The 25,094-nt window shown below is 50.2% G+C and overlaps 1 protein-coding gene across 1 annotated transcript in view; it reads right to left on the bottom strand.

Annotated features, from left to right (window-relative positions):
- Positions 1-857: 857 nt before the first annotated feature.
- TEX264 (testis expressed 264, ER-phagy receptor) overlaps positions 858-25,094 on the bottom strand; it is a 139,910-nt gene continuing 115,673 nt past the window's right edge. The window contains 1 exon segment of the mRNA XM_038410426.2: positions 858-5,135. Coding sequence (XP_038266354.1) covers positions 4,819-5,135 — 317 coding nt within the window. The 3' untranslated portion in view covers positions 858-4,818.

The following is a 25,094-nucleotide window of genomic DNA, read 5'->3' as shown; positions in this document are numbered from 1 at the left end:
TGCACACTATCTACAAATGAGTCCTGGAGGCCATGGGCTGCCAGAGGAGAATGTCCCAGGGGCCCATGCCAGCATGCCCCATCTCGCTCATGATCCCCGATACCCTGCAGTAACAGGGCAGCTCCTCTCACGCTGCTCACACGCAGCCCGGCCAAGTGGGAGATGCCTCGGCACAAAGGTTCAGCCCCGCTTTGCCTGACACATGGACCTAGCCACATGGATGGGCAAACACTTATACCCATCTGGACCAATCCAGGCACACACCGAACAGCTCCCATACCCAGACTCATGCACACCCAAACTCCTGGCCACACACACCCACCCATCTACACATACTCAGCCATGCACTCCCACAGCCAGGGACATGTATCCATGGCCACACACAGTGCCCTTATACACATACACATACGCACAAAGGGGCGTCCTTGCACCCATATGTGCACATGCAGAATCCATGCATATAGGGAGGGGTGCACACACACAGAGTCCATGCATATAGGGAAGGGTGTACACAGACATACATATACACAGTGTCCATGCAAACAGGGAGGGGCATCTAAACACACACACATATAGGGAAGGATGTACACAGACACACATATACACAGAGTCTGTGCATATAGGGAGGGGTGTTTACACACACACACACACAGTCCATGCACACAGAGAGGGGTGTGTACACACACACAATGGCCATGCACATAGGGAGGGCTGAACACAGACACACACACAATTTTAAAGCAATAAACTCAAACAACATGGGATTTGTTTTTAAATGGCAAAGGGAAAGCCCCAACACTGATAGCTCTTCCCCCCCTCACAGCAGGGTTCACAAATAAGCAGCAGATACTGTGAAATGAAACAAAATTACTTTTTTCTTTAAAAAACAATATAACAGTGCTGCAGAGAGGGGATATTTCCATATGTCAGCAAAATCTGGGGGGAAGCACAGTGCATTTTCTATTGACACTCCTGCTGCTCCTTCCTCTGCACACGTACATGCCCCCACAGACCCAGAGAAACAGCTACACATCCCTGCATCCAAGCACACACACACACGCACCTATACACACAGACATGCACATACGCCTGCATCCAGACATGCATGTGTACACCCATACCTGCACATACACCTGCATACAGGCACCCAGATATACATGTGTACACCCAGACATGCACACGCCTGCATATAGGAAAAGACAGGTACACACACATACAAACACACAACCTTTGGAAATGGCTGATGCTTCATGAGTAAAATTTTCCCTCAGAGCTGGCAGCACTGAGGATCTGATCTTTGATGCCCCAACTGATGCCCAGGGTATGCCACTGCATGCCAAGCAGCAGCAGCTGGTGATGTTCAAGTAAATCCGGGGGCAACATCAGCCATTGCTATGTCACAAGGAACCAACTGAGCACAGCCAGCTGCAGTGAGATCCAGGTGGTCCCATACACCCTAGGACCTGCCAATAGCTGGGGCATTGTGCATGGAGATGCCACTTAGGAAAACCCTAACCCCCAACTCAAGGGGTTAATCCCCAGCTAACTGTCTATATTCAGAGGATGTGTCTGCTCCAGCTTCTAGATGCTATGACTTTTGTGGAAGGGGGCAGGCAAAGCATCCTCCCAAAGTAAGGTGCTTCCCACTGCCCATGTTGAGCACTAGCTCTGATACGCACCTCCAGCACTGGGATAGATTTACAGTGGTGCCAAGAGCAGCAAGAGCACAGAGAAATCAAGATGCAAAGGGGAGGGCTGGGAGAGGGAGCAGAGCTGACAGGCAGACCCGCCAGGGCAATGGGGATGGCTCTGATAATTGCATCCCCACTGAATTCCCCCCAGGCTGAGTCGATGTTGAGGAACAAGGCAAGCCTGATGCTCTGCTGAGTGCTGAATTCCATTCACGTAGTATGGATCCAGGTCCATTAATAAACGCTGAGCGAGACATTGATCCAAGACCCCCCACAAGCAGGATGTGAGGAAAGGGAGCAGCAGCACTGTGGGGAAGATCAACCCTTTCAAACCCCCTCCTCTCACCCTCCCAGTTCTCAGTGCCTTCACTAAGTCACAGCCATAGAGCTCTGAAAACTCATAGCTCTTCTCTCACGGACCCCAGACTCCAAGCCATCTCCACGGGCTTCAGGAGACTTACACCAGGGATGGATCTGGGCCAGAGCTTCATTTTAGATCCTTGAGGCAGATGTGTTAGACCCACCCCAATCTACAGGTTATGTCACCAGCAACAGATGGGCATCATGGAGTCTCCACTCCACCATGAGAACTCTAAGATTTAGGGTTTTGCAGCTAGCACAAGGGCAGAACGAATAGTACAATTCACAGTTATTAGACATGGTTTCTGCTACAACATAACATCAAGGAAAAGCTAATGAGACCAAAGTAGAGCAATAACAGCATCCAGGAACTTCCAGCACTCGGACACCAGCTCCCCTCAACTACAGCACCTAAGAATCTGCAATACTGGGATATCCCTGAACCCCGTGGGCTGCACCGAATACTTCCCGTCTGTGCCACCAGGCTAAGGCATCTGAGAACCACCAGCACTTAGCCCCAGCTGTACTGACTCCCCTGGCTTCCTGCCCCCAGAACCCTGCCCTTGCACTAGCTCTGATACAAATCCAGCACTGGCATGCTGTCCCCTGAGATTGAAGTAGGTTCAGCTCCTTGTGCCAGAACAGCTGCTCCCAGTTTTGCCAATTAAGGAGGGGGCAGCACCTGAGGGCTATAAAGAACAAGGGAGAATCTGAGGGGAGGAGACCTGGTGACAGAAAGACCTGAGAGTGAGGAGACAGGAAGAGGTCTTTAGGGAAAGCCACAGAGAAGCTCCCTGCAGGCTGCCCCTGGAAAGAGTGAAAAATTAGCAGGGAGCCTGTGGAGGGGCTGAACCAGAGCCAGAGCACCATGGCCAGAGAAGAAAGGAGAGGGCTGAAGGTTGAGACCAGTAACTTGAGATGCCTGCTGTAAGCCAGGACAGGCTGAGCATGCAGCATGGTGAGGAATACTTGAGCCATACTCAAGAGCCAGGGAGTGGCAGGGCATGACAGAGCCATGCCGGAGAGCTGGGGCATGGCGAGGGAGGAAGGAGCCATACCGGAGAGCTGGGGAAAGGAAAGGAACACCAGGGCCCTGTTTGATATACTGCCTGAACTATGGTGTTGGGACTGGTTTTGTTAGGGTTTCTGCACACAGGGCTTTCTTTTTTAATCAATTAACCCCACCACAGCCATTAGTCCTCAGAAGACTGTTTGGACTATTTCTGGGGATTCTGAAGGAGGGAAACTGAGTCACATTGTGCCTTGACTTGCTGCAGGAGGGCGTTTCATGTGGGAGGCACCTTGTGACAGATGCCATTGCATGACCTCTGCTCTACCACATCCAGCTGCCCTTCCTGCACAGACGCTTCTATAACACAGCACAACACCCAGGAATCTGTAACCTAACCCAGGAAAGGACTTTATTCCCCAAATCTATCACAAAGAATAACACAGACCAGTTCCCTGCCCACCCCAATTCCCTCCACAAAGGAATATGTCCACTGAAAATACTCAAGGAGGCTGCAATAGATGATGCAAGAGTGTCTTTAGAAATGTCAAGCCTGGGACATGGTCTGGCTGGAAACAGGGTGGGAGAGGAGATGGTGGGAACAGAGCAGGCAGCTGGCTGCATCAGACTTCATCTTTGGAGAGGAGGATTTAAGTGACAAGTTGAGAGGTTTTATTCTAAGTGACTTTTAAGGGGCTGGAGTCAGACCGGCAACCCTAGACCCTGAAGTTCTCTACCATGGCTCAGGGGCAGCAGTACTGGCTTCCCTTCGCTGCCTCGGCCAATATGCCTTTCCCCGACCTGGAAGGAGAATTTTGGGCCCTCAGGAAGTTTGGTGTCCACGGCCTTCACTACTGGCCTCTCTGTTCAAACTGCTATGCAGGAAGCCGAGTTCCAGCACTGATGGTGATTTCAGTGACGGGGACATCTGGCCCCCAAGGTCTGGATGGCATGGCCCCCACTGCATTTCACACAGCCCAGGCAAGCTGCTAAGAAACTTCAAACTCTGATCAGCTGGGAGCACCACTTTTGTTCCAAAAATCACTTGGAAACAGCGCAAGTGCCAGGCGTGTGGCTGGCTCAGTTCTCCAAGGACCAGGGTAACAGACGAGCCCATGCGTTAAACAACCCTCCCCTTGAGCCCTCACACCTCAGAGGAAAAGCATTTGCTTTATTACAGATCCCAAAAGTTTAACATCCCTTTCAGGAGGATGATTTTACATTGTATATTTCCATTTCCCATGGAATAAAACCACTGTTTGCTCTTTGGTGCCAGTCAATGTGTCTCTATATAGTGGAGAACCAGGCTACCTTGAGGAGATGGAGCGGGGAGACAGGCAGAGGGAGAACATGTGTTACACACACACACACACACACACACACACACACACACACACACACACACACACACACACACACACACACACACACACACACACACACCCTCATGCAGAGAGCTCACCACGCATTTATACACATGCAGCCTGGAAGAACATTTCACTGCTCATCAAACAGACTGCACCCCTAGTTCTCTGCTACAGCACACAAGTGGGTTAAAGGCTCCTGGGGAACAGCTCCTAGCTACGCTCCCCCTTGGTGTAGCTGTCCCTCTTTATAACAATTGGAACATATGTCTTCAGAGGACAGGGAGCGGGACTCAGTGGGAATCGGTGACTGAAATCTCTTGGCTAGAAAGAAAGAAAACAGGACAGATCAGTTCCTCCCAACTAAAGGGGAGGAAGCTGGAAGGACTCTGGTTTATTCTTCACCCCTCTCTTTCTCCAGAGCAGTGGGCTCCTTAGCACACTTGGCCTTTGTGGTCTCCGGCTCCTCAGCATAGCTCAGGTCAAAAGGCTGCCCTGCCGACCCATCACCGTTGCCTTCCAGATCCAGCTCCTCGAAGGAGGAACCGCTGGCCCCTGACTCGCTGTAGCTGTGCTCGCTGCGATTGTCCAGCTCATCCCGCCCATGGCCAGCTGTGAAGGGGGACAGGATGGAGGTGGCCACTGAAGTCTCTCTGCTGTCGGTCATGGCCTCCAGGCTGATGGAGCTTGTCTCACTCAGGGTGTCAGCCCCTTTTAAAGAGAAGAGGAGCAGGTTAACATGGAGGGGAAGGAGAGAGCAAGGCAGAGCTAATAGAGTGCAGGGCTGAGCACAGCAGCGAATTTTACATCTCTATCCTTGAAGACCTCGTTCACCTTGTTGCTCCATTGCTCATCCCCTTACTGAAGAAACTTCCCATACAGAGATCCCCATCAGTAAGAGATCTGCCAATCAGATTAACCCCAGAAAAACTATGCGACTCCTCTAGTTTTTCCCCAGGGGAGGGGCAGGGCAAAGGAATCATGCGAAAGGAATCAATAACTGTCTCAGCTGCAGAAAACACCAAGGAGTGTACATTGCTATATCACCTCCCCACTCGGCTCCATCCCAAACTCCTAGGGACTGGGTGGGAGGTTATGACTGGAATGTGGCTTCCAGAGGCCATCTCTGTTGTATTCTGGTGTTTCTATTGTACCCATTCCAGATTGGACCATTAGGAGGACAAAGTAGAGATAAAAGGTTCCAGCCCAGCTGAACTGTCCCCTGTGAAGTCCTTTGGCCCATCAACACTCACTATAAAGCACCAAAATATTGAGTGTGCATGGTAGTAACCAGCTACAAAGTCTTGTGCTGATGTACGAGCTCACATTCCCAGAGTAGCATTAATTCGCCCACAGTGAACATGCTGGACAAGGTACATTTAACCCTTAGAGCTTCAGGAAGAGACCAGTGATAACTTGTTCTAGTCACTCTCCTTCACTATGTCCTGCTCCAGCCCCAGCTCCATCTCTCCTACTTCCCTGTTCCAAATGATACCCCCATCCAACGCCCTCGTCTCTCCTATGCCTCCCTACCAGCATCAAGAGTGTCCTTCTGCCTCCTCCTCAGACAAGCAGAGCCTTCTGCTCTTTAGACTCCTTCATGCACAGGCCAGCCTCAGAGCTGGATGCTGCTGCCCTGGCTCTAGGCTAGCATGGCCTTGATGTGAGCTCCCTGCCCCATGCAGGTTCCTCAGTGGGAGTGAGGCGAGGAAAAGCAGGGCTGGCTGGCATGGACGGGAGGCATCACAGTATAGGATATGCTCCACCTTAGCGAGCTGAGCAGGCCCCTCCCTTCTCTCAGCCACAGACTCCTCCCCCTCCTTGGCACAGGACTCCTAACACCTCACCTCTCAGGAAACTGGCCACACTGCAGATGCAAAACACCATAAGGCTTAACAGTCGAATTGGGAAGCCCCAAAACCACGCCAGTGCAGAGCCATGAGTAGGCATTCCTAGGAGAACCTGAACTTTGGCCTTTCTTTGAACCACTTTGTGTTTACATTGGCCATTGCAAGGTTGCATTAACATAGTTGTTTGCATTTCATTTCCCTGGATTTTTTTAAGCCAAAAAGGAAATGACAACATTGCTGCGGCATTATGGGCGTGCTTTCTACAGCTCCATTCACTGCACCCTTAGATGAGATGCACATGACCCAGAACTGGGGAGAAGCATCAGTTATGCTTTTCCATATGGTAAGCAACAGCCCTGTCTGTAGAGACAGGGCTAGCCCTTCCTGTGTCCCCATGGATGCTGCAGTGCAGAGTGAAGTGACTGCACTGCAGAGGACCACACCTAAATGCCAGCTGAGACACTGTATGCTGCCCAGGCATGAATGCAAATGTGGAACTTCTCAGAACTTCATCATCTTCAAAATGAATGAAAGTCACTCTCATTGGATGGCTGGGTGACAGAACAGTGTGAAGAGTGATCTGGATCTCAGGCCTTGTCTACTTGGGGAAACTGACCAGTGTAGCTACTGCAGAATAAGCTAGTCTGGAACAGCTGCCTGTGTGGACACACTACTCCAGAATAAAAGTGATTTCATAGTTACTCCAGAAGAGCTAAGGCTGGTCAATTTCCCCATATGGACAAGGCCTCAGGCTAGTCAGGAATAGGCAGGTGCCCACATCACCAAAACCATGGCACTGATTGTTGCCCGTGTTGGAATATCTAAGAGGAGTTAGAACAGCCTCAACACTTCCAACCCTGCAGCATGGACTCTCCCAGGTCCACCCATGACCCAGGCTTTGTAAAATGTCTGCTCCCAAGGACTCATCAAAGGAAAGCACATTTCTATCACCCTTTACTGCCCGGAATGTGTCAGCACAGCTCCCTTCTACTTTCTCACTTCCCTCCCCTAACTGAGGTGATGCAACTGCTTCTTAGATGTCTATATACTAATGCGAGAAGTATGGGGAATAAGCAGGAAGAACTTAAAATGCCAGTAAATAAACAGAGCTATGACACAGATGACATCACAGAGACTTGGTGGGATAATACGCACGACTGGAATATTGGTATAGAAGGATACAGCTTGCTCACGAAGGACAGGCAGGGGGAAAAGGGAGGAGGTGTTGCCTTATATATTAAAAATGTATTCACTTGGACTGAGGTTGAGATAGAAATAAGAGACAGACTTGTTGAAAGTCTCTGAGTAAGGATAAAAGGGGTAAAAACAAGGGTGATGTCATGGTAGGGGTCTACTACAGACCACCAAACCAGGAAGAAGAGGTGGATGAGGCTTTTTTTAAACTACTAAACAAAATCACCCACATCACAAGCCTTGGTGGTGATGGGGGACTTCAACTACCCAGACATCTGTTGGGAAAATAACAGCAGGTCTTATTCAACAAGTTCTTAGAATGTATTGGAGACAATTTTTTATTTTAGAAGGTGAAGGAAACTACTAGGGGGGAGGCTGTTCTAGATTTGATTTTGACAAATAGGGAGAAACTGGTTGAGAATTTGAAAGGGGAAGGCAACTTGGGCCAAAGTGATCATGAAATGGTAGAGTTCATGATTCTAAGGAATGGTAGGAGAGAGAACATCACAATAAAGACAATGGATTTCAAGAAGGCAGACGTTAGCAAACTCAGGGAGTTGGTAGGTAAAATCCCATGGGAAGCAAGTCTAAAGGGAAAAACAATTGAAGACAGTTGGCAGTTTTTCAAAGAGACAGTATTAAGGGCACAAGACCAAACTATCCCACTGCGTAGGAAAGATAGGAAGTATGACAAGAGACCACCCTGGATTGGCTTAACCAGGAGATCTTCAATGATCTAACTCAAAAAAGAGTTCTACAAAAAGTGGAAACTGTCAAATTACAAAGGATGAATATAAACAAATAACACAAGTATGTAGGGACAAAATTAAAAAAGCCAAGGCACAAAATGAGATCAAACTAGCTAGTGTGACAAAGCTCTGTACTTGCCTCCATGGATCCCGCATTTCCTGGCAGATTTCGCTAGCCTCAGAGGCTCACTGTGACCCTCCACGTAACCCTTCTTTCTCTAGAGCCAAGAGTCACAGTCTACTGAGACATTTTCATCATAAGCCAGCGAGGGAGGTGAGGAGAAGTTATCCTTCCTTGCACAATCTCTGTTGTCTCCCAGGCTCAGTGATTAATCAGGGGACAAAGGTGGGGGGGGGAGCCCAAGACCACCCTCTACTCTGGGCTCCAGCCCAAGGACCCTAATAGTATCAGCTATGGTAACTGACCTTTTAGAAACATGACATGTACAATTCCCTGGGCTACTTTCCCCACAGCTCCTGACATGCACACCCACCTGACTGGCTGGGAGGCTTTTAACTAGTTTCAGCCAGCCCCTGATTGGCTTCAGGTGTCCCAATCAACCTAGCATTCTCCCTGCCTTCTGGAAAGTTCTTAATTGGCCCCAGGTGTTTTAATTGACCTGGAGCAGCTTCCATTTCAGTTAACCTGGTACCAGGGATTTGTTTAGCCTGGAGCTAATATATCTATCTCCCACTACTTTTCTATAGCCATCTGGCCTTGCCCCGTCACATATCCCCGCCCCTGCTCAACACCATAGAGTTGGGCAACTTGGGATGCCAGGCAGTATGCTCGTGACAGACCATCAGCGTTGCCATGGTGGCATCCAACCCTGTGCCATATGCGGAACTGGAATGGTTGGAGCGATAAGAACCACCTGGTAACCCTTGCATTCTTTTCCTTATTCCGCTGCATCCACTGGAGGGGTGCATGGTCCGTCACAAGAGTAAATCGCCGGCCTAAGAGGTAATAACGCAGTGTCTCCATAGCCCATTTGACAGCAAGGCATTCTCTCTCGACTACTGCGTATTTCTGTTCTCTTGGGAGAAGCTTTCTGCTTAGGTAGAGGATCGGGTGTCCCTCTTCTCCCACCATTTGCGACAGAACTGCCCCCAACCCCATCTCGGAAGCGTCTGTGTGTAAAATAAATTCCGTTAAAGTCTGGGGCTATGAGTATGGGGTCATTACAGAGGGCCGTCCGAAGGTCTGTAAATGCTCCCTCTGCTGCGTCAGTCCACTTTACCGTGTCTGGACCTCGGGCCTTCACCAGGTCCATTAGGGGATTTGCCCTACTGGCGAAGTGGGGAATAAACCGTCAGTAGTAGCCTACCATGCCTAGGAACGCACGGACCTGCTTCTTTCGGGTCGGCCGGGGCCAGTTTTGAATTGCCTCTAGCTTATTCGTTTGGGGCTTCACTATGCCCCTTCCCACAATATATCCCAGGTACCTAGCCTCTGCTAGCCCTACGGCACATTTAGCGGGATTAGCAGTGAGGCCAGCCCGCCTTAAGGTGCACAGTACTGCCTCAACTTTCTCCAAGTGGGTTCCCCAGTCTGGCGTATGGATGATGACATCATCTAGGTATGCAGCTGCATAACTAGTATGGGGGCGCAGCAGCTTATCAATGAGGCTCTGGAATGTGGCTGGGGCCCCATGTAGCCCAAAAGGGAGGACGGTGTACTGGAATAGCCCATCTGGGGTGGAGAATGCTGTCTTTTCTTTAGCTTTTGGTCAGAGGAATCTGTCAATACCCTTTTGTCAGATCCAGTGTAGTCAAGAATCGGGCACTACCCAGTTGGTCAACCAGTTCGTCGATGCGTGGTATGGACTATGCATCAAACTGGGATATTTCATTCAGTCAGCGAAAGTCATTACAGAATCTCATGGTACCGTCAGGTTTAGGCACTAGAACAATTGGACTGGACCACTGACTGTAAGATTCTTCAATAACCCCTGATTCTAACATTTTCTTTACTTTGGCCTTGATTTCTTCTCTTTTGGCTGCTGGGATTCGGTAGGGTCTCAATGTTACCTTGGCTCCGGGGATTGTGTGGATATGGTGATAAGTCTCAGTCGTCCACCCTGGTTTTGTAGAGAACACATCTCTGTTGCGATTAATCATGTCGGCTGCCTCGATCTTTTGGATCGGCGTCAAGTCGGATGATATCCTCACTTGCTCATGTAAGTTATCCTCCTGGGAAGGGTCTCCTCCATGACTAAGCATGCCTCTCGATTGTGCCAAGGTTTGAGAAGATTGATGGGGAAAATTTGCTCCAATTTCCGGCGGCCTGGCTGCTGCATCTTATAGTTCACCTCTCCCACGGCTTCTATTATTTCGTAGGGTCCTTGCCACTGGGTCAACAGTTTACTTTCTGCTGTGGGCACCAGTACCATCACCTGATCCCCTGGTTGGAACCGTCGAAGCTTCACTTGGTGGTTATAATGGGTTCGCTGGGTCTCCTGTGCTCTCTCCAAGTGTTCCCATACAATGGACGTAACTCAGACTATCCGATCTCTCATCTGCAGTACATGCTCAACTATGTTCCTTCCGGGATTTGGCTCCTTTTCCCAGGCTTCTCTGGCTATATGCAATATGCCCTGAGGATGGCGCCCATACAGTAGTTTGAATGGAGAGAAACCCATGGAGGCTTGCGGAACCTCCCGGATGGCAAATATGAGGTAAGGCAATAGGGTATCCCAATCTTTCCCATCCTGGCTCACCACTTTCCTGATCATGGCCTATTGAACCTTTCCACAAGGCCATCGGTTTGCGGGTGGTATACAGAGGGCTTGTACATGGAGCAATGAACAGAAATCTTTCATCAACTTGGACATGAAAGGTGTCCCTTGATCAGTTAATATCTCCTTGGGGAGCCCAACCTGGGCAAAGATTTGTACTAGCTCCTTAGCTATTGTCTTGGAAGCTGCGTAGCGCAGGGGAACAGCTTCCGGGTACCGGATTGCATAGTCCAGTAAAACAAGCACATGTTGGTGGCCCCGAGCTGTCTTCTCTAGGGGCCCTACCAGATCCATGGCTATCCATTCGAAAGGAATCTCTATTATTGAAAGAGGTATCAAAGGAGCCCGCAATTGCAGGTGAGGGCTATGTAACTGACACTCCGGACAAGAGGTGCAGTATCGCCGGACATCTTCATGTACTCCTGGCCAGAAGAACCTCCGCAGGATCCGTGCCTGGGTTTTCTCTACCCCAGATGTCCTCCAAACAGGTGACTGTGGGCGAGACTCAATATGGCTTTTTGATGTTTTCGTGGCACCAGAAGTTGTTGCATCTCTTGCTCCTGCATTTGCACCACGCAGTAGAGGAGATCTTTCTTCACTATAAGTAAGGTCCGGGACCCCGGACCTTCCCATCCACGGGTATCCCATCGATCTCAACCACCTCTTTCCCGGCATTATCATATCTGGGGTCCTCCGCCCGGTCCCGTCCAAAAGTCTCTCTCCCGGGACTAACCTGCCCAAGCTCCCAGGGGCTGGCTTCTGCTTCTTCCAACAGCTCGCCGCTGTCATTGCTGGGGGCAGCTTCTGACTCACCTTCTGTGGTGGAAGTTTCTCTGTTGGCTGCTCGCGACCATCTGCCTACTAGGGAGGTCTTCTGGCCCTGGGTCAGGATCCGGGTTCCCAAGGCCTTCGCGGCCTTCCTCTCTCTTTTTTGTCTTCCGGGTCTTTCGGGGGCATGAGAACAGATCCTGAGAAATCTCAGCGAACATCGGGGGTTGACATTCCCCCGGTGACAAGTCGCTGTCCTCAGGGTCCCCACCTCCCTCCAGCCTTTCCAGGGGGAGTAAATTATCAATAGTCCCTGGATAGGCCCTCCCAATGACTACAGGATATGGGAGTTTAGGAACTACGCCCACCGTCACCTCAATGGGGTTTCCCTGAACCTCTATCTCCACTGGGATGGTGGGGTACTGGCTCACGGCCCCATGCACGCACGTCACTGCTACGCGTTTGGCGTGTAGCAGCTGATTATTTTTTACCAGCTTACCCGATATGAGCGTGATAGCACTCCTAGAGTCCACAAGCGCTGTAGTCTCTGCTCCATTTATCCTCACTGGCCTGGTGTAATTATGCAGGGCTAATGCGACCCCCGCGAAGTGGATAAGGGAGCATGGGACCTCCCAATCCCCCCCAAGTTGCATTGCATAGGCTCCTCGGTGCTGGGACACTGTGCTGTTACGTGTCCCCATTCCCCACGTGCATGACATCTATAATTGCTTAATCACTCCCCTATCCCGTGGGTTAGGGGGTTTAGTCCCAGGATTCCCCCCGCTCGGGCCAATCCCTTCCTTCTGAGGTCCCCACTGGTTTTCGGCCCCTCACCTAGGACTCCCCAAGGGTTTGGCTGCCCGATCTTCCAGGGTTGGGGTCGGGTGTTTGCTTCGAAAGGGGTCTTCCTTGGGTAGTCGGGTCAGTTCCCTGGTTGTCATCCGTCTTTCTACCAGTGTGATCATCTCGTATGTGGACGGATCGTTCTGACCTACCCATTTGTGGAGATCTGGCGGCAGTCCCTGCATGTAATGGTCTATGACCAGGGTCTCCAAAATCTCCTCCGGCCTGCACACCTCGGGCTGTAACCACTTCCGAGCAAGATGTATGAGGTCGAATAGCTGGGACCTCGGGGGTTTGTTCTCCTGATATTTTCACTCATGGAACCTCTGGGCCCTTACCGCTGCCGTTACCCCTGATCGTGCTAGGATCTCTTCCTTCAGATGGGTATAGTCAGAGGCATCCATGGCAGGCAAGTCAAAGTAGGCCTTATGGGCCTCTCCACACAAAAAAGGGGCGAGAATGTTGGCCCACTGCTCCTGGGGCCATGCCTCACACTGAGCAGTCCTTTCGAATTAGAGGAGATATGCCTCTACGTCATCTCCTGACGTCATCTTTGGCAGACAACCAGTGGCCCTCAAGGTTCACGTCCCGTCGGACCCCCGGGCCTGGGTGGTGAGGATCTTCAGCTGGTCCACCACCTCTCTCAAGAGGGCACGATCTTGGGTCGCCTGGCTCATCAATAATTGATTGGTTTCCTGCTGTAGCTGCATATACTCCTGTTGTGCCATTGCCTGAAACCGGGTGGCCTCCTGCTGGGCTGCTGTGGCTTGTACCAGAGCTCTTACCACCTCCTCCATTGTGGTACAAAGCAAACAAAAACAAAAAAAATCCAAAACCCCAGTGCACTTTTTTTTTTAAACCTCTTTCTTCCGCCACACTGTGAACGAAGTCCCACTCCTGACACCAGTTGTGACAAAGCTCTGTCCTTGCCTCCGTGGGTCCTGGCAATGTTTCCTGGCAGATTTCGCTAGCCTCAGAGGCTCACTGTGACCCTCCATGTAACCCTTCTCTCTCTAGAGACAAGGGTCACAGTCTACTGAGACATTTTCATCATAAGCCAGCGAGGGAGGTGAGGAGAAGTTATCCTTCCTTGCACAGTCTCTATTGTCTCCCAGTCTAAGTGATTAATCAGGGGGCAAAGGTGACCCCTTTGGATCAGGGACCCTAACAATATCAGCTATGGTAGCTGACCTTTTAGAAACATGACATGTACAATTCCCTGGGCTACTTTCCCCACAGCTCCTGACATACACACCCATTTGACTGACTGGGAGGCTTTTAACTAGTTTCAGCCAGCCCCTGATTGGCTTCAGGTGTCCCAATCAACCTAGCATTCTCCTTGCCTTCTGGAAAGTTCTTAATTGGCCCCAGGTGTCTTAATTGACCTGGAGCAGCTTCCATTTCACTTAACCTGGTACCAGGGATTTGTTTAGCCTGGAACTAATATATCTATCTCCCACTACTTTTCTATAGCCGTCTGGCCTTGCCCCGTCACACTAGGGACATAAAAGAAAACAAGAAAACATTCAGCAAATACATTAGAAGCAAGAGGAAGACCAAGGACAGAGTAGGCCCATTACTCAATGAGGGGGAAAGACAATAACAGAAAATGTGGAAATGGCAGAGGTGCTTAATGACTTCTTTGTTTCGGTTTTTACCAAGAAGGTTGGTGGCAATTGGACGTCTAACATAGTGAATGCCAGTGAAAATGAGGTAGGATCAGTGTCTAAAATAGGGAAAGAACAAGTCAAAAATTACTTAGACAAGTTAGATGTCTTCAAGTCACCAGGGCCTGATGAAATTCATCCCAGAATACTCAAGGAACTGACTGAGGAGATATCTGAGCCACTAGCAATTATCTTTGAAATGTCATGGAAGACGGGAGACATTCCAGAAGACTGGAAAAGGGCAAATATAGTGCCCATCTATAGAAAGGGAAGTAAGGACAACCTGAGGAATTACAGACCATTCAGCTTAACTTCTGTACCGGGAAAGATAATGGAGCAAATAATTAAGCAATCAATTTGCAAACACCTAGAAGATAATGAGGTGATAAATAACAATTAGCATGGATTTGTCAAGAACAAATCGTGTCAAACCAACCTGATAGCTTTCTTTGACAGGGTAACAAGCCTTGTAGATGGGGGGGAGTGGTAGATGTGGTATATCTTGACTTTAATAAGGCTTTTGATACTGTCTCGCATGACCTTCTCGTAAACAAATTAGGGAAATACAACCTAGATGGAGCTATTATAAGTTGGGTGCATAACTGGTTGGAAAATTGTTCCCAGAGAGTAGTTATCAGTGGTTCACAGTCATGCTGGAAGGGCATAACGAGTGGGGTCCCGCAAGGATTGGTTCTGGATCCGGTTCAATATCTCCATCAGTGATTTAGATAATGGCATAGAGAGTACACTTATAAAGTTTGCAGACGATACCAAGCTTGGAGGGGTTGCAAGTTCTTTGGAGGATAGGATTAAAATTCAAAATGATCTGGACAAACTGGAGAAATGGTCAGAAGTAAATAGGATGAAATTCAATAAGGACAAATACAAAGTACTCCACTTAGGAAGGAACAATCAATTGCACACATACAAAATGGGAAATGACTGCCTAGGAAGGAGTACTGCGGAACGGGATCTGCGGGTCATAGTGGACCACAAGCTAAATATGAGTCAACAGTGTAACGCTGTTGCAAAAATAGCAAACATCATTCTGGGATGTATTAGCAGGAGTATTGTAAGCAAGACACGAGAAGTAATTCTTCTACTCTACTCCGCACTGATTAGGCCTCAACTGGAGTATTGTGTCCAGTTCTGGGCACCACATTTCAGGAAATATGTGGAGAAATTGGAGAAAGTCCAGAGAAGAGCTACAAAAATGATTAAAAGTCTAGAAAACATGACCTCTGAGGGAAGATTGAAAAAATTGGGTTTGTTTAGTCTGGAGAAGAGAAGACTGAGAGAGGACATGATAGCAGTTTTCAAGTACATAAAAGTTTGTTACAAGGAGGAGGGAGAAAAACTGTTCTTCTTAACCTCTGAGGATAGGACAAGAAGCAATGGGCTTAAATTGCAGCAAGGGTAGTTTAGGTTGAACATTAGGAAAAACTTCCTATCAGAGTGGTTAAACACCGGAATAAATTGCCTATGAAGGTTGTGAAATCTCCATCATGGGGGATTTTTAAGAGCAGGTTCGACAAACACCTGTCAGGGATGGTCTAGATAATACTTAGTCCTGCCTTGAGTGCAGGGGACTGGACTAGATGACCTCTCAAGGTCCCTTCCAGTTCTGATTCTTCAGCTGACTGGTCAAAGGTCTAGTGTTTGAAGCAGCAGATTACAATCAATCAAAAGCACCATAGTTGGCACTGCTATCTAAGGCACTCTGCAAGCTTTAGTTAAACCTCGCAATATACCAGGGGGTGGGGTGGGGTGTGTGAAGGCACCAAGAGGGGAAATGACTTGCTCAGGACCCCAGAATAAGTCAGTGGCAGAGCTGGGAGTGGAATCCCGGCTACCTGGCACCCACTGCTCTGCTTCCGCCACAAGAGCTTGCTTCTCCCACGAGCTCTGTTCTTGATGCCCCATCTGTGTGACCAGCTGACAAGCCTGGTGCGTGCAAGGTCACAAACTGATGCAGCTGGGCACTGCACAGAGTGTGGAAATATACCTGTCACTATGCACTGAGCACAGGGTGAGGCTGGCCAGTCCTCAGGACACGGTGTATTGGCCTGAGTGTGTGTGCACCACTGCCCTTGACTGGAGGAAATTTGCCTGGCTAAGCTACTGACACTGCTCCTTGGGCTCTGTTCCCAGAGGTGGGAAGCCCTGTGCTTGGCTCCTCACGTTACATAGGTTGCCTGTGGATCTTGACTGATCTTCTAGGGGAGGCCAGCTATGCAGCTGGTGTTCAGGGTTGGTTTGAGAGACTGGCACAGGTAGCGACCTCTTCCTTCTCGAAACACGGCTTGAACACCTTAGTGAAATGAACAGTGATCTCACTGAAATCCCTAACATTCATCCATGCAGCTGCTGCTAGATCTGTCATGGGCTGCCCACACAACTCTGCCAATGCCCTTCAATCTCACTGCAGCCTCTCCCACCCCAGCTATTCAACCCTGTGGCCCCCCAAGCCATAAATCTTGGCAGCGCAGACTAAGGCTCCTGTGAGGTGGCAGTAATTCTGAGTTACTGGGCTCGGCAGCTCCCTTCTCCCTCTCCCCCCCTCCAGCTTGCACAAAGGGACGCTGCTGTAGGAACAGAAAGCTCCCACCTGCCCTGGAGCCATGAGCACTTTCAAAGGCTCCGTTTGTTCCTGGGATGCATATCCGCATTAGGTCCGGCTCCCCGCACTTCCACTAAAGCAGGCTCCCTCCCCTCCCCCGTGCAGGGGACAGCGCCATTTGTATTTCGGTAACCCAGTGTGCCTCATGCTTTCCCCGTCTCCGGGCAGTCCAAAGAGGACAAAAACGGTTTCATGGTACTGCTGCCCTCTCCTTTCGCTCCTGTTCTCTAAGTGCAGGCCCTTTCGGCCACAGCACCGCCCTTGGAGAAGAATCCTGTGCGTGCACATCCACGGGGCACTATGATGCCTGCTCCGGATGGCATACTGTCCCCATATCAGGATGCTATGCCTTGCCATACAGAAGGGGCAAAAAGGGAAGGTATAAAGGAATAGATCAGGTGCGTGGGGGGGGCACTGCATGACTTCTAGTGTTCTAGGGCACATCCATTAGGGCAGACAGACATGGTGAGAGTTTTGGGGGGCAGCCGGGGGCATTCTCATACTACAGTCTACATACTCATCCAGGCCTTGATGCCCATTGCTGGCAGCAATAATTACATACAACAAAATTATGTTCAAAATCTATTATTAAGGTGATAAAGTCAAGCGCTTAAGAGCTGGGAAATAGGAAAGTGTCAGAGTGCCCTCCTTGTGTTGGCTTTATGATAGTTTTTAATCACACGATTACACGCTCTTTTCCTGCAGAACCTCATCTCCTTTGTTGCAGGTGTTGGAAGGTGTACAGTGAATGAGGCAGGGGACGGTATCTCAAACTGGGTACCTAACCATCGAGGCACCCCAAATTAGGGGGCATGTCTACAAATTCTAGCCTCAGTCTCTGTGCCTCAGTTTCCCAGCTATAAAGGTATGGGGGGATGATAATCATACTTTTCTATCATACACATGAGTCGGGAAAATAAATTCATTAATATTTGCAAGGCCCTTAGATATTAGAGTGCTGAGCTCCAGAGAGAAGCCCACGAGAAATGAATAATCACAGATTGTATGTGGATGGTGTGTAAGAAGGAAGGTAAAGGGCCACTCATTGCATAAATAGGGTAAAAAGAAACTGGGATCCTGTGGAAAAAATAGAATGTGGTCATGTAAGTAAAGACTGTAGTATATGCACAAGGGGCAGAGTTAAGGGTACATGGGCAACCTTAGTTCTGGCAATTCCCTATTTTTGAGTGCTTGATTTTGTAACCTTAACAACATTCTTTTAACACAGTTTTGTTGAATGTTATTTTTTACACACACACACACCCCCATTCCAGAATGTACCAATATGTATATTAGTTTGAGGGGATCTCAGGGCAGAAGCTCAGTGTATATGGAGTAAGTGTGAAAGTTATAAAAGCAAAGATTGGGTAAAATTGACAACTCTGCCATGTGTCTGGGTCAAATGGGCTGCTCTCTGCTGACCTGCTCCTATCAGCATCCACAGCCAGACATAGTCCCACATCCTCTTCTCCCCCTCCAACTCTGCAGCCATGAACCTGCCCAGCCCATCCTGCTGCAGTCACCTAAGAACCCCCAGCCATTTCCCCAGCTAACACTTCCCCCATGATGCCAAGCTAGAAGCATGAGGGCTCTGGCACCAGGAGCAGGAAGAAATGTGGGTCCTTAAAGAGTCTCCCACGCCCGGGCCGCTTTCTCTGCATTGAGCAGGCACTGTTGATGCAGGATCAATTAAACGAATGGACTCAGAGATCATGGCTGGTCTGGGGCCACCTGAGGGGCTTGGAGAAATTCATTCCTCTCACAGGCCCAGTGAGTCTGGACAATGCTGCCCTTTTGTTTCCTTCCTTCAGCTCCACCCACGCCAAGTTCCCCTGGCAGCAGGGAGGCGGGAGACCATGCAACCCCCACTCTATGCTGCTCCTTTGGTCAATTGAGGGGGATGATGTCCCGGGTCACTGGCAAACGGCTAGGTATGTCATGCCACCCGCACTGCCAGAGAGCTGGGGGCTGGGCTGTGCATAGGATATGCCACCACTTCGGCCAAGGGCTCATTACACCCTCCTCTTTTGACTAAGCATAAAGTTTCCTGTTCCCCGTTACTCCTCCCAGCGGGGCTCACGGGACAGCTCTGACCCCTTCCCAGCACAGATTGCCGCTGTTTGCTGGATTCCCGAGCACCCAGCTTGGAGCAAGGCTGGGAATCCAAACAAGGAGGCTGCCCATGAGGCCTCAGCGATTTTCAAAATCTTGGTCCTGACTTTTAGCTTAAAACCCCAGAAAAATCTGCAGTAAAATCTCGGGGGTGAGCACACGCCTGCCTCTGAGCCCTGCGGACATGGCTTGGCACAGGGCACAGAAGAGAAGAAGTGTAGCAGGCTCTAAGTAGAGTCCATATTAAAAAACAACCACCACCACCCTGTGCAATTGGCAGATTCAGTTTAGGGCAGGAATAACATGGGGGCTGTACGTCAGGATAGAGCGGCACTGGCAGAGCTGTGTAGGGAGCCCAGGACCGGAGCAGTGAGCAGTCAAAGGGCAGGGCTGAGGGGCAGGGGCAGAGCTGTATGGGGAGCCTGGGACCGGAGCAGCGGGCAGTCGAAGGGCAGGGCTGAGGGCTGGCAGAACTGTGCGGGGAGCCCAGGACCAGAGCAGCGGGCAGTCAAAGGGCAGGGCTGAGTGGCAGGGGCAGAGCTGTGCTGGGAGCCCAGGACTGTAGCAGCAGGTAGTCAAAGGGCAGGGCTGAGGGGCAGAGCTGTATGGGGAGCCTGGGACCAGAGCAGCGGGCAGTCAAAGGGCAGGGCTGAGTGGCAGGGGGAGAGCTGCGTGGGGAGCCCGAGAATGGAGCAGCGGGCAGTCAAAAGGCACGGCTGAGTGGTAGGGGCAGAGCTGTGCTGGGAGCCCAGGACCGGAGAAGCGGGCAGTCGAAGGGCAGGGCTGAGGGCTGGCAGAGCTGTGCAGGGAGCCCGGGACCGGAGCAGCAGGCAGTCGAAGGGCAGAGCTGAGTGGCAGGGGCAGAGCTGCGCGGGGAGCTTGAGAATGAAGCAGCGGGCAGTCAAAGGGCAGGGCTGAGTGGCAGGGGCAGAGCTGTGCAGGGAGCCCAGGACCAGAGCAGCAGGCAGGCGAAGGGCAGGGCCTAGGGGCACTGGCAGAGCTGTGTGGGGAGCCCAGGACTGGACCAGCGAGGCTGAGGGTGCAGCGTTCAGGTCAAGACTGCAGTGCATTGACACAGCTGTAGCGGGAAGCTTGCATAGAGCCTGTCTTTTCTTTGCCAGTCTCCAGGCAGAGCTATTAACGTCTCACAGCCACAAGCACAGCACCAACTCATCTTAAAATGCTGTTTTGCTTTGCACGTCTGTCATGTGAAGCCAGCAATGTTCTTTCCAAATGAAATTCCACAGGTAATTGCTGCCCAAGGAGACTGGTGCCCGCTGGAAAACTACAGAGAGGCAAGGAGAGGGAGGGAGCTATTAGGACAGCCGAGAACTGAGCGCAGGCAATACTTGTCCCCGATTCTTGGGAGAGAGCTGTAAGCACAAGCAGCAATGCATCTCCTTTCCTGGGACAGGGGTGTCTACCAAGCCCTGGAAGTACAAAAATACTTAGCAACAAACACACTATAGGAGATGGGCCCCTGAGCGATTCATGCTTGTAGGACTCTCAGGCAGGCACTTGGAGAGGGGCTGAGACCCAGCAGAACTCATTTCATATGGGAGCCCAGGGCAGCCAGCCAACTAGCCACTCGGAGATGCGCTGAGAGGCAGCAAAATGGTCGACACAGAAGCAACCAGTCTGCCAGGAAGAGAAGGGCTGAGACAAACGTGGGCAGACGATTAATTTTGCCAATTTCCACCAAGAAGAAAAAGTTACAACAAAAATCATCATCACAGTTGAGCCCTTATGGGACCCTTTGCCTCTGAATGGCATGCTGGCTCTAGTCCATTGCCGTCAGGCCCCGAATGACACTTGAGAACTCTTAGCCTGCTCTGATTCTGAGCCGCGCCCCCAGATTGCTGTCTCCACAATTGCGTGGCCTCATCCCCAGATCACCATCTCCATTGTGTGTCCCCTTCCCCAGCCCTCCGTCTCCACCATCTGCATCCCCAGTCCCTCCCACATCCATCTCCATGATCTGTGTCCCCATCTCCAGGTTGCCATCTCTGCATCCCAAATTCCAGTCCCTGGATCACTTTCTTGGTCATTTGGACAACACCACCATTAAAGAGCTGAGAAAGACACAAGTGTGTCAGGTTAAAAACAGACTTAGTGCTGTCACCAGGGCAACTGGCTGGATGACAAAACCTGTCTGGAAAAAATCAATCATTGTTAATTATGACATCAGTCTGAGTTGTAACAACAGCAACAAACAGGGGCCTATAGGGAAGGGGCAGACTGTCCATATACTAGAGCAATCCCGTGTAGATTTCTCCATTTTAGGGTCTATCCCGCTCCTTCATTTTGAGGAACCTTCCTCCAAGGGACTCCTGAACCACCTACTGACACTCCATCAACAACCACAAACCTAGAGCTCTTCCTCCAAGCTGGTCTTGTGACTAAGCCTAGGGGCTTTCCCAGCTCTGCCACAGCCTCAACATGTGACCTTGGAGAAGGCATTTTGTCAGCTGCAAAATGGGGATAATAATATACATAACCTCAGAGGGGGCATGAGACTTAATTCATTAATTTTTATAAAGTGCTTTGAGATCCTCAGATGGAAGGCGCAAGAGCAGCACTACGTGATACTAAACTCTCCTTAGATTGTAATGCGCAGATTCTCAAAGGTATTTAGGCTCCTAACTCCCTTTGAAATCAATGGAGGTTAGGCACCTAAATCCTTTTGAGGAGCTGCTGGAGCATGGACCATTGGTCCTGACTCTCCTCACGTTTACACCAGTTTTACTCCAATGTAAATCCACCAAGTTCAGTGAAGCTACTCCTGATTTACTTGGCAAGAGAGGAGAACCAGGCCCCTGTGTGTGTGTGTGTGTGTCAAGCGTCACACACATTGATGGTGTTATCAATAACATTACTGAGGATGGCAATGATCCCTGGCAGTTGTTAACATCCACTCCAGCTCCCTCTTCTCCAAGAAGAGCAAAGAACAGTCCAAGGCGCATGTGTAAATCTTGGTGCACAGCGACTCCAGCAAGGAGGAAGGAAACTAATGGAGATCTCTCTCCCTGTATGCACACTAACCCCCTGGGCTGGAAATGCCGTTGTCGTGGTGATCCGATAAATATACAGGGCTCCCAAGGCTCCCAGTGTTTTACAGGATTACAGTCTATATCCACCCAAGGATCACTTCACATCACCCACCTCCAGGCTGGGATGAAGCAGGTGCTTAGCCGCACCCAGCAACACCACACTTCAATTTAGGGGAAGGAAGGGAAGTAGCTAATCAAATGCAAGTAGCAGGGAGAGTTTAAGGAAGCAGAATGCAGTTACTCAAACTGCAAATGTGCAAGGGGCAAGACTGGAAATATTACTGATCACGACTTATCAGCACTTAGCACCAAAGCACAGTGCCCCACATGCACTGGCTCAGGAGTGACTAAAAAGGCAGAGTGCCACCTACTGAATTGCCACCACTGCTGCCTGCAGCAGCTCCACTTTCCTTGAGGATCTCCCACCAGCCCCTGCCATGAGCCAGGAGAACCTGCGGTATCTGAAGAGATCGCAGCCCAAGGTGGCCTGGCTGCAGATGTGGATTTAAAAATAATAAGGGGGGTGGGGGGGAGGGCAGATGATTCAAAGAAGGGATGAAAATCAGCTGAAATTGATTTTTCTTTTTTCCAGCTGAAAGACAGGGGCTGAGCAGCTGCGGAAGAGTGTGGCATAATCGAATATTTTTCTAAAAACTCCACTACACTGTCATACGCTCTTGCAGTTTTCCTTTCCCATGGCTGCTGATTACCAAGGGAATCGCATGGCAGCTTCTGATCAGCCTCCTCCCCATTCATGCAGTGAAAGAAGCGGTGCAGATGGGACTGAGCGCCAGGCCCAGGAGAAGGTTTCCTGACCCAGTTCTGTGCTCAGTCCTGTTCCCGCTAATCAAGAGATTCCTGCTTTGAACAAGGAACTGGCATCACGACTACAGAGCACTGAGGAGACCTGTGGGACTGGGGCTTCTCTCTTTGCTAACATGTTCTTGCTGCAGATCTCCTTCCTTTGGTCCATGCTCCCTTCCCATTCAGTGGCCAGCCTGCCAAAGGCATGGTGCCTCTGTCTTCTGGGAGGGGTACAACTGACCTACTGACCTGTGTCAGGTCACTGATGTAGTAGAGAGGACCTACGCTTCCCCTATTCTCAGGCCCTGTCTACTTCGCTCGCCATCCTCCCTCCCCCCCAACACACTCACAATCTCCTTCCGCCAACCAGACCTCGCTGAAGTTGCGAGATTATTTCCTGACGAACAACATGTTTTTTAACTTAACGGAAATGTAGTTTCTGTGTTGAGGTGACTTGATCTTGTAGGAAAAGCATTACATCTGTCTAGGTTTTCCCCCTTGAATGAATGAATCTTTATCAGGCCCTTCTCATTCTGGAATCTCTCAGCACTTTGCAGCTTCTGTCTGGCTCAGTGCACATTCACCTGCTGAAATGGAAACACCTCTGAGGTGTTCTACCTCTCTTTTCTGCTTTGGGGAAGGGGGAGGAGGGGAGAGGGGAAGAGGAGGGAGGGCTTCTTTTCCCAGAATTATGCCTGGAATGGGAGATCCAGGCTGAGACCTAGCAGAACTCATTTCACACCAGGTGTGCTGGGCAGTTAAATGCCTAGTAGAAAAGAAACTGAGGTCACCACAAACTCATTTCATGCAGAGTTAAAACAAGGATTGATCTAATAGCCCGGGTGTTAAGATTTCCCCATTGCCTCCGTGTGAATTTGTTGCTGGCAGGAATCTTTCTACAGGTCTGAGCACAGAACTGGTTCAAGAAACTTTCTCCTGGGCCTGGAGCTTGTTGTGCAGCCAGGATCAATGAAGGTCATAGTGTCTCAGCACCTTGACTTAAAGAAGTCCTTGATCAGGAAACACCACAAATGCCCTAGTCTTGTAATGACCAAACTAGATGGATTGCTCTACTGCAGCGGTTATCACACGCTGGGCCATGTAGCACTGGTGGTAGCAGGCTGCAGGTAGACAGTAGGCAGGATTGTTTGAAGTACAGGGTCGTACACAGAATCCATTCTCACTGTACTAATTACCATGAACAAGGTAGCATGCCAAGGACTTCTAAGTTTTAGGTGAGAGAAATGAGGTCTCTCAGTCTGAGAGCTGCTGCGCTACAGGGTCCTGTGTGGCCGAGCATCCTGATTCTGGTCTCAGTGAACTCGGGAACCACTTTGTCCGCAGGGCTCCCAATACTGGACTGGCGGGTCAGATTCCTCACCGGCCGTGTGGCCTTCTTCAATTCCAAGAAAGGGAGGAACAATGAAAGGAAAAAGCAAGGAAAAACGTCCTATTTCTCTGAGGTCAGTAGTGCTGTGTTTCGCAGAGTGCTGTAGACTAGCAGAAGGTCAGACCTGCACCCACCGCTCTCTACACTGAATACCCTGTCACTGCACACCAGGTGCAGGCTCCCTGGAATCACGGACGACAAGTTCCCAAGGGAGAATCTCTCAGAGTCCTCCCTGGGGACCAGCTGGGACAGTGAGATGAGAGGATGAGCCTGGGCAGGCACATGCAGAATTAACACAGCTCTCCTCTGAAAGGCTCACATCCCAACGTCCGCCTGTTCCCTTTGGCTTTGTGGCTGATTATGAATTTTCATGCTCACTGTGTGAATGGGCAGGACATGGAAAGGCCGATTTGGTTACTTTAATAGTATGCAAAATGAGCATGTCCCCACAGGCGTGAGATAGAGAGGGACTGTGCCAGTTTCTCAGCCCAGCAGCCTCCAAATGCACTTCTCTCCTGCCCTCCCAGTCCTGGGCCCTTGCACAGCACTGCCAATGCCCCTCATTCCTGCTCACCCAGTCCTGGGCCTGGCCTTATCAGATAGAGCCAACCACTCAAAATGCTTCATAGGCTTGGGATTTCCACGAATTTCCATTCTGGATTAGCCTGGGGTGCCTGATTCATTTCACTTGTTAATTTATCCAGGTGTCAACCAGGGGGGATCTCCCCTGTTGTATGAAATCCATTACATAACCAAGAGGACAGGTTTCAGAGTAGCAGCCGTGTTAGTCTGTATTCGCAAAAAGAAGAGGAGTGCTTGTGGCACCTTAGAGACTAACAAATTTATTAGAGCATAAGCTTTCGTGAGCTACAGCTCACTTCATCG

This window comes from Dermochelys coriacea, chromosome 7, assembly GCF_009764565.3.
Source record: "Dermochelys coriacea isolate rDerCor1 chromosome 7, rDerCor1.pri.v4, whole genome shotgun sequence".
Lineage (NCBI taxonomy): Eukaryota > Metazoa > Chordata > Testudines > Dermochelyidae > Dermochelys > Dermochelys coriacea.
This window is presented reverse-complemented; position numbering and strand designations above follow the sequence as displayed.